Here is a 20,000-nt window from a genome sequence, read left to right as displayed (position 1 = left end):
TTGTGTTATGGCAGCAACTTTTAGGTGGTGGCTAAGTGGTCAATCTTCCTCCCCTCCAATAGCAGCCGCCCAAGTTGCACCCATATTAACATGGACACCTGCCGGAGTTATGTAAATTGGCTGATCGTGTCCTGACCCCGGATACTCTGGAGGGAACAGGAGTCGAGGTCAGCGGCTGTCTGCTTCCTTCGCACTTAAGAGGCAGGTTTGACCATCTTAAGCCTCAATCTTTGTTCGAGGTCAGCCAGGCCGTGACCCTGGGCTGGGGGCTCCAGTGTGCCCTATTTAGACACCTCGATGAACCAGGATCCAGGTATGTTTCCGGTGGCCTTATTTCCTTATGTCCTCAGTGGAAAACCCAAGGTGGTAACCAAAAGGATTTTTAAAACTTTTTTTGCGCAATTTGATTGTGGTTGCTATTTTTTTCTATCGGTAGTTACAGCTGTGAGTCAGAAGGTTGTGGGTTCAAGCCCCATTTGGAGACTTGAGCCCATAATCCAGGCTGACACTCCAGTGCAGTACTGAGGGAGTGCTGCATTGTCAGAGGTGCCATCTTTCAGATGAGATGTTAAACCAAGGCCCTGTCAGTCCCCCTCAGGTGGATGTAAAAGATCCCATCGCATTATTTCGAAGCAGAGCAGGGAGTTCTCCCCGGTGTCCTGGTTAATATTTATTCCTCAACCAACATCACTAGAACAGATTATCAGGTCATTAGCTGTTTGCACATTGGCTGCTGCATTTCCTACATTACAACAGTGACTACAATTCAAAAGTACTTCATTGGCTGTAAAGCACTTTGTGACGTCCAGAGGTCTTTCTTCTTCTTTTCTGATTGCCCATTTTTAATTGATAGTTTTTTGAACTTCATGATTGGTGATTACAACGCCTGCTTGCTACTTGCTGATTGATGCACTTCATACCTGTTCAGCTGTGATTTGTTGCTATTTTATGAATGTGGAGTTTGGGCCAATCAGGTGTAAGTATGAGAGAAATTTGCATATAGACAAGGGTGGTACCAAAGTGCAATGGACAGAGAACAATCCAGATGTTCCCATTTTTATATATACCAGCAAATCTTAGGAAGGAAGGAAGGCCAGAAGGGAGGGAGGGAAGTAAAGAAGGAAGGATTTATATAGGGGCTTTACAATCAATTAATGACTCTTGAAGTGTAATGTAGTAATGTAGGGGAGAAAATCACTGCGGCGTTGTAGGAAATTTAGGTGCAGGTTGACAACAGCCAAGGCTTATGGGATCACCCCACCCTGCCACGTATGCTCAGGAGTATTGCTGGAGTCTAACCAGCTAAAACCATGCAGTTTACCAGCACAAAGTACTGGTTAGCTCTCAGCCAGGAGCAGATTACCCCATGGGTCACTGGCATTTAGGGTTTCCTGGAAGCCAGTGGGAAGAATGCAAGCCCACAGTGACAGGTTGATCCCTTGAGGTCCTATAATGGGCCAGGTTAGCTGGTTAATGGGCAGCACCGTCCAGAGCGGGTATTGGATTCCCATGACTGCCACAGAGGGTTGATGTTCTTCCGAGCTTCAATCCAAGGGGGTCCTCTTGGAGTCAAAGAGACGCTTCACCCCAGGGGAGGGATTGGGGCAGCATTGCACCCTGAAAATTATTACTGGAGCCACTGATACATCCCGACTCCCTCAGAAGTTAACACTCCTGCGTGTTAGCAAAAACCACGCAGACTGACACATACACACTGAACGAGGGGGAGTCAGGCGTCAAAAGAAAGAAAGGACTTGCATTTATATAGCGCCTTATGCAACCTTAGGACATCCCAAAGCACTTTACAGCCAATTAGGTACTTTTGAAGTGTAGTCACTGTTGTAATGTAGGAAACGCAGCAGCCAATTTGTGGGCAGCAAGATCCCACAAACAGCAACGTGATAATAACCTGATAATCTGTTTTTCAGTGGTGTTGGTTGAGGGATAAATATTGGCCAGGACACCACTGCTCTTCTTCGAAATAGTGCCAGAGGATCTTTTGCGTCCACCCAAGAGGGCAGACGGGATCTCGGTGTAATGTCTCATCTGAAAGATAGCATCTCCGACAGTGCAGGGCTCCCTCAGCACCGCACTGGACAGTCAGCTGGATTTTGAGCTCAAGTCTCTGGATTGGGGTTCGACTCCACAACCTTCTGACTCAGAGGCGAGAGTGTTACTACTGAGCTAAGCTGACAGTTATGAAGGATACTGACGGGCTGCTACTCTCTGTGTTCCCCCAGCAAGAGTCAATGCCTTCAGGAGACAAGGAGAGGGGAAAAAACCTAAATTAAAACAAAATGTCCCTGTGCTGAACTTGGTGTTGCCAACTCTGGTTGGATGTATTCCTGGAGGTTTCATCACGTGACGTCCTGTCTCTCAGTGCCCCGCCCCCACACTGCTGCCATCGGTCGCCTGAAAGGTCTATCCTGGCAGTGCTCCACTTTCCCCCACCAATTGGAAGGCAAACAGACTCTTCATTACCCAAATGGATGATTCTTGACTGTCTGTCAAACAGCCCTTTTTCCAATCTCTAATATTTTTATAACTAATAAATGAAAGCATTCAAAGGAAGTGAAAAAAACCCTTTTTTTTCATGCCCCTTTGATTTTTCTCCTGGTTTGTTCGCAGCAGTGTCCTGGAGATTAATCTTAAATTCCTGGAGACTCCAGGGCAATCCTGGAGAGTTGGCAACCCTTAGCTTAACTGGGCCCTTGTTGTTACTTGGAGTGAGACTCTGCTCAAGTAATCAGTGTTAATATAACCAATAGCAGTGCGCCCGATGAGCATCACTATATTATTACCTTATACATAACTGCAATATCATAATCGAGAGGGGCCAAAACTGACATCACTCAATGTCATTAGGAGGTTAAAATGACATCATTCAGTTGATATTTAGCAATCCTCTTAAATTATTCGTTTAACACTTACTTGCCAGGTAAGAAAACACTCCCATGACCAAATGGTGTGAAACTAGCCAGTAATATGGGCTGTAGGGCTGAATCATTGAATATGTTGGTGTAAAATGCTCCTGCACACGAGAGGCCGGAGTGACTGCGACACACGGCGATATTGCCTGAAGGGTAACTGCACCTTAAGTCAAGGAGAAATTCATGGAGAACGGTTTCAGTGGGAGGCTCATCCCTCCCACACTAGGATTAGTTCAAAATGCTGCATAATACCTGGTTAGCTGTCACCCCACCCCCACCCCACCCTCACCCCCACCCCATCCCACCCTCACCCACCCACACCCACACCCCCCCACACCCACACCCCCCCACACCCACAGCCCCCCCTACACCCCCACCCCATCCTCACCCCCACCCTCACCCCAACCTCACCCCCACCCCATCCTACCCTCACCCACCCACACCCTCACCCACCCACACCCACAGCCCCCCACACCCACAGCCCCCCCCACATCCCCACCCCATCCCAACCCCATCCTCACCCTCACCCCCACCCCATCCCACCCCCATCCCCACCCTCACCCCCACCGCATCCCACCCTCACCCACACCCCCCCGCGCCCACATCCCCACCCCATCCCAACCCCATCCTCGCCCTCACCCTCATCCCCACCCTCACCCTCACCCCATCCCACCCTCACCCGCACCCCCCCGCGCCCACATCCCCACCCCATCCCAACCCCACCCTCACCCCCACCCCATCCCACCCCCACCCTCACCCTCATCCCCACCCTCACCCCCACCCCCAACCCCACCCTCACCATCACCCCAACCCTACCCTCACCTCCATCCCCACCCTCACCCTCAACCCCATCCCCACCCTCAACCCCATCCCCACTTTCATCCCCACCCTCACCCCCATCCCCACCCTCACTTCCATCCTCACCCTCACTTCCATCCCCACCCTCACCCCATCCCCACCCTCACTCCATCCCCACCCTCACCCCATCCCCACCCTCACCTCATCCCCACCCTCACCCCCATCCCTACCCTCACCCCCATCCCTACCCTCACCTCCATCCCTACCCTCACCTCCATCCCCACCCTCACCCCCATCCCTACCCTCACCTCCATCCCCACCCTCACCCCCACCCTCAACCCCATCCTCACTCTCAACCCCACCCCCACACCTCACCCCCACCATCGCCCACAACCCCACACTCACCCCACCCCCACCCTCAACCCCAACATCACCCCCACCCACACTCTCATCCCCACCCTCCCCTGTTCATTTGTATCTATCCACCCACACAGGCAGGTAGGGTTAAAATCGACCCCCTAATCTCCATTTCCTGACTTATTAATCTTTACTTTTACCCTTTCTAACCTTCGAGATGTCCTATACTATGGGCCTTTATTTTTTAAAAAATGAGTTGGTTGAGATTCCAAACTCATTTTGTGTGGGAGCCTTCCAGCGGAGGGAGAGGGGAGACCATCACCTCATCAGCATAGTCTACATCTGAGCCCAGGCTTATTGGTGGAAAGACCAATACGCCAACTCATTGTGCCACCTTGGTCCTCTCATTATTACACTTGGGTGTCCCACTTTCAACCACACCATACAGCCCAGTGTTACTCAGTGATACCTAAATACAATAGTATCAATGCTTCAAGGATACTAAATGATGGCCGATCCATCATTTAATGCGTAATGCAGTTTACTTAATGCAGAGTTCTCCAATTTTAAGGTCGGGATTTGAGGCATTCCATCTTTTAGAACTGGTGCTGCTGGCTCGGGGATGTGCTTCCTGAACTTGGCCAGAGGTTCAGTTCTGGCCTCTTCATAATGTAGGAGGATAACCGGCTTGCCAAATCCATATTTCTGCAGAGTCTTTCTTTGTGAATGTCTGAATAGAAAATAATTGATCATATTATTTGAAGAATGCAATTTTAAATGCGGCCCATAACTTATGATTCACTTTATATACTATAACCACGTACACTGTTGCTATATTATTGGGTTTTGGTGCAGGGGAAGGAACTTGTGTCTCTGTGTCCCATGCCTTAGGGACACAGGAACAGGGGGAGGCCAATCAGCCCCTCGAGACTGTTCTGCCATTCCATTAGATCACGGCTGATCCGTATCTGAATTCCAATTCCCCACCTTTGCTCAATATCCCTTGATACACTTTCCAACAAAAATCTATCGATCTCAGTCTTGAAAGTTCCAATTGATCCCCAGTATCCACAGCCTTTTGGTGGGGGGGGGAAAGAGTTCCAGATTTCCACTCCCCTTTGTGTGAAGAAATGCTTCCTGACATCGCCCCTGAATGGCTTGGCTCTAATTTTAAGATTATGCCTCCTTGTTCTGGATTCCCCCACCAGAGGAAATAGTTTCTCTGTATCTACCCTATCGAATCATTCTAACATTATAACCTCGATTAGATCACTCCTTAACTCAAGGGAATACAAGCCAAGTTTATAGGATCATAAGAAATAGGAGCAGGGGTAGGTCATACGGCCCCTCGAGCCTGCTCCACCATTTAATAAGATCCTGGCTGACCTTTAAGCTCAACTCCACTTTCCTGCCCTGTCCCCCTATCCCTCAATACCAGAAATCCATCAATCTCAGTCTTGAATATACTCAACAAATCAGCATCCAGAGCCCTCTGGGGTAGAGAATTCCAAAGATTCACAACCCTCTGAGTGAAGAAATTTTTCCTTATTTCGGCCATTAATGGCCGACCCCTTATCTTGAGACTATGACCCCTGGTTCTCGACTCTCTAGCCAGGAGAACAATCTCTCAGCATCTACCCTGTCAAGCTCTCTAAGAATTTTATACGTTTCAATGAGATCATCTCTCATTCTTCTAAACTCCAGCAAATATAGGCCCGTTCTACTCAATCTCTCCTCATGTGACAACCCTCTCATCCCAGGAATCAATCTAGTGAACCTTTGTTGCACCTCCTCTAAGGCAAGTATATCTTTCCTTAGATAAGGAGACCAAAACTGTACACAGTACTCCAGGTGTGGTCTCACCAGAGCCCTGTATAATTGCAGCAAGAACTCCTTACTCCAACCCCCTTGCAATAAAGGCTAACGTACCATTTACCTTCCTAATTGCTTGCTGTACCTACATGTTAAGTTTCTGTGATTTGTGTACAAGGACACCCAAATCCCTGACAACCAACATTTCTTAGTCTCTCACCTTTTAAAAAATATTCTGATTTTCTATTCTTCTTTTCCCCATGTTATACCCCATCTGCCTCCTTCTTGCCACTCACTAACCTGTCTATATTCCTTTGCAGACTCTTTGTGTCCTCCTCACAGCTTACTTTCCCACCTAGTTTTGTATCGTCAGCAAACTTGGATACGTTATACTCGGTCCCTTCATCTAAATCATTAATATAGCTGAGGACCCAGCACTGATCCTTGTGGCACTCCACTGGTTACAACCTGCCAATCCAAAAATGATCCATTTATTCCTACTCCGTTTTCTGTCCATTAACCAATCCTCAATCCATGTTAATATATTACCCCCAATCCCATGATCCCTTATCTTGCATAGCAACCTTTTATGTAGCACCTTGTCGAATGCCTTTTGGAAATCCAAATATACTACATCCACTGGTTCCCCCTTATCTACTCTGCTAGTTACACCCTCAAAAAAGTTCTCTAGATTCAGGAACTGTCCCTCTGGATTGGAAAATTGCACATGTCACTCCGCTTTTTAAGAAAGGAGAAAGAAGGAAACCGGGGAATTATGGACCAGTTAGCCTAACATCCATTGTGGGGAAAATGCTGGAGTTTATAATTAAGGATAGGGTGACTGAACACATCGAGAATTTTCAGTTAATCAGAGAGAGCCAGCATGGATTTGTGAAAGGTAGGTCGTGCCTGACAAACCTGATTGAATTTTTTGAAGAGGTGACTAAAGTAATGGACAGGGGAATGTCAATGGATGTTATTTATATGGACTTCCAGAAGGCAATTGATAAGGTCCCACATAAGAGACTGTTAGCTAAGATAGAAGCCCATGGAATCGAGGGAAAAGTACGGACTTGGTTAGGAAGTTGGCTGAGCGAAATACGACAGAGAGTAGGGATAATGGGAAGGTACTCACATTGGCAGGATGTGACTAGGGGAGTCCCACAGGGATCTGTCTTGGGGCCTCAATTATTCACAATATTTATTAACGACTTAGATGAACGCATTAAAAAGTCTCATATCTAAGTTTGCCGATGACATAAAGATTGGTGGCGTTGTAAGCAGTGTAGATGAAAACATAAAATTACAAAGGGATATTGATAGATTAGGTAAATGGGCAAAACTGTGGCAAATGGAATTCAATGTAGACAAATGTGAGGTCATCCACTTTGGATCAAAAAAGGATAGAACAGGGTACTTTCTAAATGGTAAAAAGTTAAAAACAGTGGATGTCCAAAGGGACCTAGGGGTTCAGGTACATAGATCATTGAAGTGTCATGAACAGGTGCAGAAAATAATCAATAAGGCAAATGGAATGCTGGCCTTTATATCTGGAGGACTAGAGTACAAGGGGGCAGAAGTTAAGCTGCAGCTATACAAAACCCTGGTTAGACCGCACCTGGAGTACTGTGAGCAGTTCTGGGCACCGCACCTTCGGAAGGACATATTGGCCTTGGAGGGAGTGCAGCGTAGGTTTACTAGAATGATACCCGGACTTCAAGGGTTAAGTTACGAGGAGAGATTACACAAATTGGGGTTGTATTCTCTAGAGTTTCGAAGGTTAAGGAGTGATCTGATCGAAGTTTATAAGATACTAAGGGGAACAGATAGGGTGGATAGAGAGAAACTATTTCCGCTGGTTGGGGATTTTAGGAGTAGGGGGCACAGTCTAAAAATTAAAGCCAGACCTTTCAGGAGCGAGATTAGAAAACATTTCTACACACAAAGGGTGGTAGAAGTTTGGAACTCTCTTCTGCAAACGGCAATTGATACTAGCTCAATTGCTAAATTTAAATCTGAGATAGATAGCTTTTTGGCAACCAAAGGTATTAAGGGATATGGGCCAAAGGCAGGTACATGGAGTTAGATCACAGATCAGCCATGATCTTATCAAATGGCGGAGCAGGCACGAGGGGCTGAATGGCCTACTCCTGTTCCTATGTTCCTATAAAAAAACTCCAATAGATTTGTCAAACATGATTTCCCTTTCATAAAACAGTGTTGACTCTGCCTAATCATATTATGATTTTCTAAGTGCCCTGTTACTACATCCTTAATAATAGATTCTAGCATTTTCCCTCATTATGTAACCTGTCCTCATAATTTAACTCTTTAAGCCCTTGTCTCATTCCAGTGAATCTGCGCTGTACCCCCTCCAAGGCCAATGTCTCCGTCCTGAGCTCCTGTGTCCTGAGCAGCTAGCAGAAGCACTAACAACTTCATCATCAGACTCTTGTAGTTTTGATGCTCAAAGCTGCCTGATATTGAGCCTCACCTATCACACTTGTGGTCAGTTTGGTCACTTCCTCCCTTAGCTTCTTGGTTGATCATCTGCGTTAAGTCGGTGGGGAGGGCGGGGGAGGAGAGGAAGAGGGGCCAATCGCCATCAGACGATAAATGAGAAGGCTGCTAAATTCGTGGGGCAAAACCAGCACTGTGGATCTTCATTGGAGCATTCCTTCTGGTCGGGCAAGTTGTGTTCCAATCACAGATGAAGGGCAATGTAAACATGTCCTTCCAGCTCTGAGGACTAAGCAGAGCTGATGAGAGGAAAAAGGTGGAAAGAAAGGGAAAATTAAATAAATGCATTGGGAGAAACACTCCATGTGGGAGAGAGTAGGCCCAATACTAAGCCTCTTCTGTGCTCCTCTCCTGATGAGCCATTATATTAGTCAGTGTCCTGGGTAACTGTCTGGACAAAGCAATCCATTGGTGAACCTCTTCAAGAAAACCTCTCTAGACCAATCGACCTCCTTAATCAGCTTCTTAGGTCTTCCTCTCCTTGTAGAAGGCTGTATATCAGTCAACTTTTTGAGTGACACTCCCAGTGACCAGTTCTGTTTTTGATTGTGAGTTCCTGTGCTCCTGGAGCTGAGGATTTTCAGTGGTGCAGAATGAAACACTAATCTACTTTTCCACACTTAAAGTGTCGGCAGGCTGCACCCCCAGATCAAGTATCGAGAATAGGTGCAGAGTAAAGCTCCTCTGCTCTGCCAACACTGTACTTTCATCCAATCTCAGAAGATCCCGCACTACTGCATCAGCTTGACTTTACATTTCCTTGTGGCCTCTCGGAGTGACAGTTAATGCCATTGTCGGCAGTTTACAGCCGTGCACTCAGGAGGGACTGGTTTAAAAGAAAGAACGAACTTGCATTTCTACAGCGCCTTTCACAACCTCAGGACGTCACAAAGCGCTTTACATCCAATGAATTACTTTTGCAGTATAGTCACTGTTGTAATGTAGGAAACGCGGTAGCCAATTTGCGCACAGCAAGATCCCACAAACAGCAATGTGATAATGACCAGATAATCAGGTTTTAGTGATTTTGGTTGAAGGATAAATATTGGCCAGGACACTGGGGAGAACTCCCCCTGATCTTCTTCAAAATAGTGTCATGGAATCTTTTATGACCGCCTGAGAGGGCAGACGGGGCCTTGGTTTAACATCTCATCTGAAAGATGACACCTCCGATAGTGCAGCACTCTCTCAATACTGCATTGGGAGTGTCAGCCTGGATTATGGGGTCAAGTCTCTGGAGTGGGGCTCGAACCTATGACCTTCTGACTCCGAGGTTTAGATGGTTTAGACCATCTAAACTCCTTTGATTTACCTCTGGTTGAGGGTGCAGTTTTTATCTTGTTGCATTCTCTCTAGACAATCGGCAGGAAGGTTTTGTGTGGGTTGGATTTCATGTAGGTTGGAGCATGGAAAACCAATGAGGGTTATGTTTAAACCTGGAGGAGATGAAGGAATGGATCGGGGGTTTCAGTGGCAGTGCGGGTGAGGCACGAGCTGAAGCGGGTGCAGAGAGCTTAGTGATGGATAAAACGTTTTTCTGAAGCTCAGCTTAGGGTCAAACAGGAAGCCAAAGACTCGCTCGGGTTCAGCTCGAGCAAGTGGTGGGGAGCAGAATCAAATTGGGAGTGGAGATTATGCTGGGCACCCTGGCATGGTTCTACGATGCTAAATTGGAGAAAGTCCTGCCTCATCAGCCCGTCATAAACCCGCCCGTCATAAACCCGCCCGTCATAAACCCGCCCGTTACGCACCCCGCCCGTTACGCACCCCGCCCGTTACGCACCCCGCCCGTTACGCACTCGCCCAATTTTCCTTTCCCTCTGCCTTGTATATTTTTTCTGTGCAACTTGAAATCTCTCCAACTTTCAAGCTGTAGATTGCCTTCTGATCCAATTTTAGAAGTGATTGACCTACTTTACTACCTTACTGACCCAGGGAGGTCGAGGACTCGAGGTTTAGCCTTGGCTAGCTGACTGGCAGTTGGAATCCAGGGTTGAGTTGGCAGCAGCACCGTGCCAATTAATGACTGTGGGGGTTCAGTATGCAGAGAGCCCGGGGGGATTCACACTGATGGAACTTACTGCGTTCAGTCAGGTAACAGGGGAAACTGATGTGAGTGACAGAACAACTCAGCAATGCGAGGGTGAAGGTTTTAAAATATAGCACCTTTCACCACCTCAGGATGTCTTACAGCCAATGAAGTACTTTTTGAAGTGTAGTCACTGTTGTAATGTAAGACTGCGACAGCCAACTTGCGCACAGCAAGATCCCACAAACAACAATGAGATAATGACCAGATAATCTGTTGTTTTTAAGTGTTGGTTGAGGAATAAATATTGACCACGACACTAGGGAAAACTCCCCTGCTCTTCTCCACAATAATGCCATGGGATCTTTTACATCCACCTGAAAGGGCAGACAGGGCCTTAGTTTAACATCTCATCGCAAAGATGGCACCTCTGACAGTGCAGTACTCCCTCAGTACTACACTGGGAGTGTCAGCGTAGATTTTGTGTTCAAGTCTCTGGAGCAGGGTTTGAACCCACGACCTTCTGACTCCAAGGTAAGAGTGCTACCCAGTGAGCCACAGCTAACACCAACATCATCATCAGCAGTTGCATAGAAACAGAGTTCACTATAGACCTCCACATAAAGTATGGCCTCTTGGATAAGGTAGTGGAGGGTTACCAGACCCTAGCATCAGTCATTGAGGGCAACTGGGTGAGGGGGCAGTTGAAATGGAGCGGGGGGACTTACCCATTGGCTTCCCTCTCCGATCTGGTGTACAGCAATTTCAAATTGCAGGCAGCAAGGACGCCCACTTGAAGCCGACGGGGTCCTTCTTTAAATATGCAGGTCCCGCTCCGATTATGTCATCAGGGCCCATCTGCAATATTAACCCCAGGCCTGAGCGGGGGGAGCAGCAGTGGTTTCCCAGAGCTGAATCGAGGGCTACAAGAGGCAGGAGTTCCCCTCCTCGCTCCACTAGAAAACCGTGGGCCTCCCCTTCTCTGGGCTTCCCACCATGTGACGGGACAGTTCTGGTCCCCTATTATAAAAGGATATAGAGGCACTGGAGAAGGTGCAAAAAAGATTTACTAGGTTGATACCAAAACTGAGAGATTATATTTATCAGGATAGACTGAACAGGCTAGAAAAGAGAAATCTGAGGGATGACCTGATAGAGGTCTTTAAAATTATGAAAGGTTTGATAGGGTAGACATAGAGAAGATGTTTCTGCTTGTGAGGAAGTCCAAAACTAGGGGCCATAAATATAAGATAGTCACCAATAAATCCAATAGGGAATTCAGGAGAAATTTCTTTACCCAGAGAGTGGTACGAATGTGGAACTCGCTACCACAAGGCATAGTTGAGGCAAATAGCATGGATGCCTTTAAAGGGAAGCTAGATAAACACATGAGGGAGAAAGGAATAGAAGGATATACTGATAGGGTTAGATGAAGAAGGGTGGCATGGACCAGTTGGGCCGAATGGCCTGTTTCTGTATTGTACCGTTCCCTCGATCCTCTGAGCTGACTGTCGGGGACCGTTCTATTGGTCCCCGGCTTTGGCCTCCTATCGCCCGAATTTCCCTTCCCGCTCGCCAGAGATTCCCGCCGGGTTCAGGCAGGAGTCCGATCTACATTATGGCAAAGAAGCCCAGAAGCTAAAATCTCTCCATGCTTCAGGCCTAGGTTGCCGTTCTGCCCAAATTCCCCTCCTCCTCCCCCCCCCAACGCATTGATCCCGTCTCCCGGTAAAATTGCCCCCAGGGAAATCAAGGGAGAATATTGGTTGGGGCAGTGGGGGGGGGGCAGTTTGATTGGGGAATCAAACCCTGATAAGTGCCGCAGCAGATTCTCTACAACCTTTACAGTCAATCGGACCTTCAGAACTGCAGCACAAACCCACACCCAGGTACCAACAATACAATCCAGGATCCACTGGGGGAAATCAGGTTCAAAGCCAAGCCTCGGCTGATATTGGTATCCGGGATTAACGAGACAAAGATCTGCTACCCCAGGTGATTCATCTGGTGCAGCACCCAGAAAATCCATGGTGATGGGCCATAAGGAATTAAAAAGTGAGAGAGGAGACCTACACACTCGTCCAGAGCACCTCCTGGTCACTCAGCCAGGACACTCATTGAGGTGTGCGACCCGACTGGCAGCTCTCCTGGGAGGGAACGGTCAGTGGGCTGAACAGACATAGTTTGGGTGGGTGGAGAAATGACTGACTTTAAAAATAAGCTTTATTATACAACCATGGAATAATACAGCACAGGAGGAGGCCATTCAGCCCATCGTGCCTGTGCCGGCTCTTTGAAAGAACTATCCAATTAGTCCTACACCCCTGTTCTTTCCCCATAGCCCTGCAAATTTTTCCTTTTTAAGTATTTATCGAATTCCCTTTTGAAAGTTACTATTGAACCTGCTTCCACCGCCCTTTCAGGCAGTGCATTCCAGATCATTACAACGCACTGCGTAAAAAAATTCTCCTCATCTCCCCAATGGCTCTTTTGCCAATTATCTTAAATCTGTGTCCTCTGGTTACCGACCCTTCCACCACTGGAAACAGTTTCTCCTTATTTACTCTATTAAAACCATTCATGATTTTGAACACTTCTATCAAATCTCCCCTTAACCTTCTCTGTTCCAAGGAGAACAACCCCAGCTTCTCCAGTCTCTCCACATAACTGAAGTCCCTCATCCCTGGTACCATTCTAGTAAATCTCTTCTGCCCCCTCTCTAAGGCCTTGACATCCCATTACACTGAGCTCATTAAAAAGTTAGGAGACGATTCGATTTTAAATATTTACATCTTTGCATTTTCAGCTTGAAGTTTCTCCAACATCAAGGTGTGGATTGTCCTCCAGTCCAGTTTTGCGATGGATTCATCCTGTGGCTTAATAATCCATCCTAGCAAACAACCAAAGAAAGGCAATTAATACGGTGACAGCAACTGTGTTAAAAATTCAGTCTCGGGGTGTGGGCATCGCTGGCAAGGCCAGCATTTATTGCCCATCCCTGGTTTGCTTGAGAAGGTGGTGGCGAGCCGCCTTCTGAAAGCTCTGATGGTAGCGGTTTGATGCAGCTGAATGTCTTTCTGGGTCACTTCAGAGTCAACCATGCTGGTGTGGGGCTGGAGTCACGTATAGGCCAGACTGGGTAAGGACGGCAGGTTTCCTTCCCTAAAGGACATTAGTGAACCAGTATCTTGCAATTAACATGACAACAACTGGAAACATTTGGTGATTGGTGTCTGCGTGGGGAGAATCCAGTAACAGTCTGTCCCAAAATGTGACGGAATCGGTCTGTTCAATGCCTTTTTGTTCAAAGTTCAGTATCTCTCATTGACGTTCAAGCAGCAACAGCAGCAAATGCCCAGATTTTTAGGTGGGTTTTGGGCGGGTGGGTGGGTGGTGAGGTGAGTGGGGAACTCACCCACTGCTGCAGAAATGATGCCCGGGGCTATTTTAACTCCCGGGCCTCACACAAATCCCGTCGGCCAGGAGTCCGCCCAGCGATGCCAGGTAAGTGATGGTATCGGATGCCGGGGGCATGTCGTGGAGGGGGGTCTCGCGATTGGGGTTGGGGGGGAGGCAAGCTCTCAGCGGGGGAGGCCTACGTTTTCCTTGTGGGGTCCGAGGGAGGTCACTCCTGCTCCTCCCGGCCCCCACGTGGGACATAATACGAGTTACCTGTTTGGACCTCTTCTGGCCCCGATCCTCTTCCCCGTTGCCTTCATCTGGCGGCGAAAGCCACAGCCGTCAGACCGTCGAGTTAAGATTGCAGTCAGCACCCAATGACGTCATCAGGACCCGACGTGCATCTGTAAAGAAGGACCCCGCCGGCTTTGGGCGGGCGTCCTTGTCGCCTGCTCGGTAGAGCAGGTTAAAATCAGAAACGGTCAGCTCCCGAAGGCTGCAGTAACCTGGGCAATTTTAATTGCTCCCTCCCCCCAGCCTGGTTTAAGCCTGAGGCTGGGGGAATAGGGTTAAAATCGTCTCCAAAGTGTCAGCTGGCAAGGCATCAAACTGAGATGCAATGGAAGGTCAAGGAATGACAGAGAAAGGTGAATCATTGAAGCAACAAATCACGTCGACAAAAATAAGCTCCATTTGGGTTAGTTGGCTCAGAACTCTAAGGATGTAATAGCCTATGAACGCGCTCTCTTCTTACCTTGGTCCTCACAGGCTTTCGATGATACTGAAAAATTAATTGTGAACCCTAGGAATCAAACACAAACAACATTTCAAACCCAATGCATTCTTGATTGACTGCCCAGTACCCCGTTGCTGCCTTTCCAATCAGAACAAAGAGGCACAATCTTAAAATGAGAGCTAAGCCAATTAGGGGTGAAATCAGGAAGCACTTTTTCACACGAAATGGGAGTGTTGCACTGTCGGACGGGCAGTACTGAGGGAGTGCTGCACTGTCCGAGGGTCAGTACTGAGGGAGTGATGCACTGTCCGAGGGTCAGTACTGAGGGAGTGTTGCACTGTCCGAGGGTCAGTACTGAGGGAGTGATGCACTGTCGGAGGGTCAGTACTGAGGGAGTGATGCACTGTCGGAGGGGCAGTACTGAGGGAGTACTGCACTGTCGGAGGGGCAGTACTGAGGGAGTGATGCACTGTCGGAGGGATAGTACTGAGGGAGTGCTGCACTGTCGGAGGGGCAGTACTGAGGGAGTGATGCACTGTCGGAGGGGCAGTACTGAGGGAGTGCTGCACTGTCGGAGGGGCAGTACTGAGGGAGTGATGCACTGTTGGAGGGTCAGTACTGAGGGGGTGCTGCACTGTCGGAGGGTCAGTACTGAGGGAGTGCTGCACTGTCCGAGGGTCAGTACTGAGGGAGTGTTGCACTGTTGGAGGGGCAGTACTGAGGGAGTGATGCACTGTCGGAGGGGCAGTACTGAGGGAGTATTGCACTGTCGGAGGGGCAGTACTGAGGGGAGTGCTGCACTGTCGGAGGGATAGTACTGAGGGAGTGCTGCACTGTCGGAGGGGCAGTACTGAGGGAGTGATGCACTGTCGGAGGGGCAGTACTGAGGGAGTGCTGCACTGTCGGAGGGGCAGTACTGAGGGAGTGATGCACTGTTGGAGGGTCAGTACTGAGGGGGTGCTGCACTGTCGGAGGGTCAGTACTGAGGGAGTGCTGCACTGTCGGAGGGTCAGTACTGAGGGAGTGCTGCACTGTCGGAGGGTCAGTACTGAGGGAGTGCTGCACTGTTGGAGGGGCAGTACTGAGGGGAGTGTTGCACTGTCGGAGGGGTAGTACTGAGGGAGTGCTGCACTGTTGGAGGGGCAGTACTGAGGGAGTGATGCACTGTCAGAGGGGTAGTACTGAGGGGAGTGCTGCACTGTCGGAGGGGCAATACTGAGGGAGTGCTGCACTGTCGGAGGGATAGTACTGAGGGGGTGCTGCACTGTCGGAGGGTCAGTACCGAGGGAGTGCTGCACTGTCGGAGGGTCAGTACAGAGGGAGTGCTGCACTGTCGGAGGGTCAGTACTGAGGGGGTGCTGCACTGTCGGAGGGTCAGTACCGAGGGAGTGCTGCACTGTCGGAGGGTCAGTACTGAGGGAGTGCTGCACTGTCGGAGGGTCAGTACTGAGGGAGTGCTGCACTGTCGGAGGGTCAGTACTGAGGGGGTGCTGCACTGTCGGAGGGTCAGTACTGAGGGGGTGCTGCACTGTCGGAGGGTCAGTACTGAGGGACTGCTGCACTGTCTGAGGGTCAGTACTGAGAGGGTGCTGCACTGTCGGAGGGTCATTACTGAGGGAGTGATGCACTGTCGGAGGGGCAGTACTGAGGGAGTGCTGCACTGTCGGAGGGGCAGTACTGAGGGAGTGAGACACTGTCGGAGGGGCAGTACTGAGGGAGTACTGCACTGTCGGAGGGGCAGTACTAAGGGAGTGCTGCACTGTCGGAGGGGCAGTACTGAGGGAGTGATGCACTGTCAGAGGGGCGATACTGAGGGAGTGATGCACTGTCGGAGGGGCAGTACTGAGGGAGTGATGCACTGTCGGAGGGGCGATACTGAGGGAGTGCTGCACTGTTGGAGAGGCAGTACTGAAAGAGTGATGCACTGTCGGAAGAGCCATTTTTTGGATGAGATGTTAAACCGAGGCTCTCACCCCCTTTGTCTATCTGTTCAGGTGTGTGTCTAAAAATAACAGGGAGTTCTACTGGTGTCCTGGGGCCAACATTCGTCCCTCAACCAACACCACCAAAAAACACACCAATGGGTCAACCATCTCAGTTTCTGTTTGTGGGATCTTGCTGTGTACAAATTGACTGCCACATTTATAATATCAGTGATTGTACTTAAAAGTAATTCATTGGCTTTGAAGCACCATGGGATGTCTGAGAACATTAACATTTATCAATGCAAGGCTATAAATATAAAAGACATCCCTTTTCATTGGCAACAAAGTATAAATAACAATTAGTTTAACAGAATACGGCATTAAAAAAATCTGATCACAGTTTTCGTCCGAAGCTGCTCCCCGTACCTGAATGATGGGACACTTTGACCGGTCTGGGCTTTAGTGGTTTTTTTTTGGTTTTCTTCTTACCTTAAACAGCAGAAAAGAGAATGTCACAATTCATTGTATCATTTGAAAAGGAACTTTGGCAGCAACAGTGTGAATCACAAACACCTGTCTCCACCCGCTTTCCTTCCCCCTCCTACCTCCTGACTGTCCCATCTCCTCTGTCTCATTAACTGTTAGCCGTGGTTCAGTGGGTAGCATTCTCACACTGAGTCAGAAGGTCGTGGGTCCAGGTCCCACTCCAGAGACTTGAGCACATAATCCAGGTTAACATTCCCAGTGCAGTACTGAGGGAGTGCTGCACTGTCGGAGGTACCGTCTTTTGGATGAGACGTTAAACTGAGGCCCTGTTTGCCCTCTCGGATGGAGGTAAAAGATCCCAGGGAACAATTTCGAAGAAGAGTAGGGGAGTTCTCCCTTGTGTCCTGGCCAATATTTAACCCTCAGCCGACACCATCAAACTAGATTAACGGGTCATTCATCTCATTGCTGTTTGTGGGATCTTGCTGTGCGCAATTTGGCTGCTACCAGAACAACAATGACTGAAACTTCAGAAGCACTTCACTGGCTGGGAAGTGATTTGGGGTGTCCTGAGCCTGCTGTATAAATGCAAGTTCTTTCAACCTAACTCCAGGTTTGAAAATCTATGGATGAAAACTAGCAGAAGCTGTTTCAAAAAACAGCTGACAACACAAGACCAGCCCTGGTGTGTAATAACAAGCAGTCAGGCAGGCTTTGTAACAGCATGAAACATTGCCACATTCACGGCAAGCAATTACCCTGAAATGTAAACCTTTGCCCCCATCTGCTGCCAAATGTCATCGAGCCCGCCCAACACCACCCGCTCCCCAACCACCCGGCTGATTCACACCAACTGCGCTGAGCTCCACAAGCGGAGTTTTGTGTACACGCAAGGGGCTGATGTTTGTATACGCCACGGAGGCCCGTGGATTGGAGCATGAGGGGCTCTCCGGGGAACTTTTACAAGAAGTTCCTCAGGCTGCAAAACTCTGAGTGTTGCTGATTATACAGAGACAGGACTGAATAAACAGCCACAGGAGAAATGATCACAGGTATCACAGTGTGTAAATCTATCATCGTGTGTAAATGTATTGCAGTGTGTAAATGTATCACAGTGTGCAAATGTATCGCGGTCTGTAAATGTATCCCAGTTTGTAAATTTATCATGGTGTGTAAATCGATTGCAGGTGTGTAAATGTAACATTGTGTGTAAGTGTATCAGTTTGTAAATCTATTGTGGTGTGTAAACAAATCATAATTTGTAAATCTATTGTGGAGTGCAAATGTATTGCGGTGTGTAAACATATCACAGTTTGTAAATCTATTGCAGTGTGTAAATCTATCATGGTGTACAAATGTATCACGTTGTGTTAATGTATCATAGTTTGTAAATCTATTGTGGTGTGTAAATCTATTGTGGTGTGTAAAAGTATCACGGTGTGCAAATGTATGATGGTGTGTAAATCTATTCGTGTGTAAATGTATCACAGTGCGTAAAAGTATTGCTGTGTGTAAATGTATAAATGTGCAAATATATGGTATGTAAATCTATTAGTGTGTAAATTATCACAGTGTGTAAATTTATCACGGTGTATAAATGTATCGCAGGTATCTCAGTGTGTAAATGTATCGCAGGTATCGCAGTGTGTAAATGCATTGTGGTGTGAAAATGTATTGTGGTATGTAAATCAATAAGTGTGCAAATGTATGATGATGAGTAAATCTATCAGTATGTAAATGTATCACAGTGTTTGTAAATGTATTGTGGTGTGTAAATCTATCATGGTGTGTAAATGTATCTCTGTGTGTCAATGTAATAGTGTGTAAAAGTATTGCTGTGTATAAATCTGTCACAGTGTGTAAATATACCGCAGTATGAACATCTATCATAGTGTGTAAATAGGTAAGTGTGCAAATGTATGATGTGTAAATATATCAATCTGTAAACATATCGCAGTGTGTAAATGTATTGCGGTGTGTAAAGCTATTGTGTGGAAACATATCACAGGCATTGCAGTGTGTAAATGTATCAGAGTGTGTAAATGTGTAAGTGTGCAAATGTACGATGGTGTGTAAATCTATCGGTTTGTAAATGTATCATGGTGTGTAAATGTATTGCAGTGTGTAAATGTGTCACGGTGTGTAAATGTATAGCAGTGTGTAAAGATATCGTGGTGTGTAAATGTATTTAAGTGTGTAAATGTGTCACAGTGTGTAAAAGTATCATCATGTGTAAATATATCACGGTGTGTAAATGTATCACAGTGAATGAGTATCACGGTGTGTAAATGTATCACAGTGTGTAAATGTGTTACGATGTGTAAATGTATCACAGTGTGTAAATGTGTCACGGTGTGTAAATGTATCACAGTGTGTAAATGTGTTATGGTGTGTAAATGTATCACTGTGTGTAAATGTATAACGGTGTCCAATGGAAAAGCTAGAGCCCAGTGTTAAAAAGTGAAGATGACAGTTCTCTGTCTCGCTCCCTGTCACCGGATCAGCTTCTCCTGACCATGGACTGGTACTGGTCTCTCTGGAATCCGTCCCAACTACGCTGCGAAATGGATTTCAGAGCGCTGATACCAAAGGAGAATGGACCGGACTCGCCCATGACTGCCATCGCACAATGGTCTAAATGTCGGGATCGGGAATTTTTAGAGTTTCTGCGATGGACTTTCCCTGCTGTCTGGGGAAGGTTCCATTCAGCCCAGTGCTGTGAAATTCAGAAGGTTGGCTTGAAATAGGCTTCATCAGTGCTCAGCCTGTCTGCGGTCAGCAAAGGTGGCCGCCTGCAGCAGGCAGTGGCCCTGAGCCTCCTGAAGTGTGCAGGAAAGCCGCGTCATTTATATCACAACACTACTAGGGCCGCCAGCAGCTACAATACTGTAACATAAAGGGGTCGTGAACAAGTTAACCATTACGTCAAGTTGGATCAATTCTGCAGGTATCACCATAACCCTCCCTCTGGGACTCCCTATCTTACACTCTAATTCATTTTAACATCC

General features: G+C 47.7%; 1 protein-coding gene across 1 annotated transcript in view; it reads right to left on the bottom strand.

Annotated features, from left to right (window-relative positions):
- The window catches only part of LOC137341905 (uncharacterized protein C3orf20-like), an 88,792-nt gene that overhangs the window by 64,274 nt on the left and 4,518 nt on the right, over window positions 1–20,000 (bottom strand). Inside the window, exons 3-7 of the mRNA XM_068005411.1 lie at window positions 16,933–16,995; window positions 14,600–14,647; window positions 13,237–13,336; window positions 4,588–4,815; window positions 2,932–3,087 (exon numbers count right to left, since the gene is read on the bottom strand). Coding sequence (XP_067861512.1) covers window positions 2,932–3,087; window positions 4,588–4,815; window positions 13,237–13,336; window positions 14,600–14,647; window positions 16,933–16,995 — 595 coding nt within the window. The remainder of the gene's footprint in view (window positions 1–2,931; window positions 3,088–4,587; window positions 4,816–13,236; window positions 13,337–14,599; window positions 14,648–16,932; window positions 16,996–20,000) is intronic.

Source organism: Heptranchias perlo, chromosome 24 (assembly GCF_035084215.1).
Source record: "Heptranchias perlo isolate sHepPer1 chromosome 24, sHepPer1.hap1, whole genome shotgun sequence".
NCBI lineage: Eukaryota > Metazoa > Chordata > Chondrichthyes > Hexanchiformes > Hexanchidae > Heptranchias > Heptranchias perlo.
The sequence above is the reverse complement of the archived record's forward strand: the minus strand, read 5'-3'. Positions and strand labels throughout refer to the sequence as shown.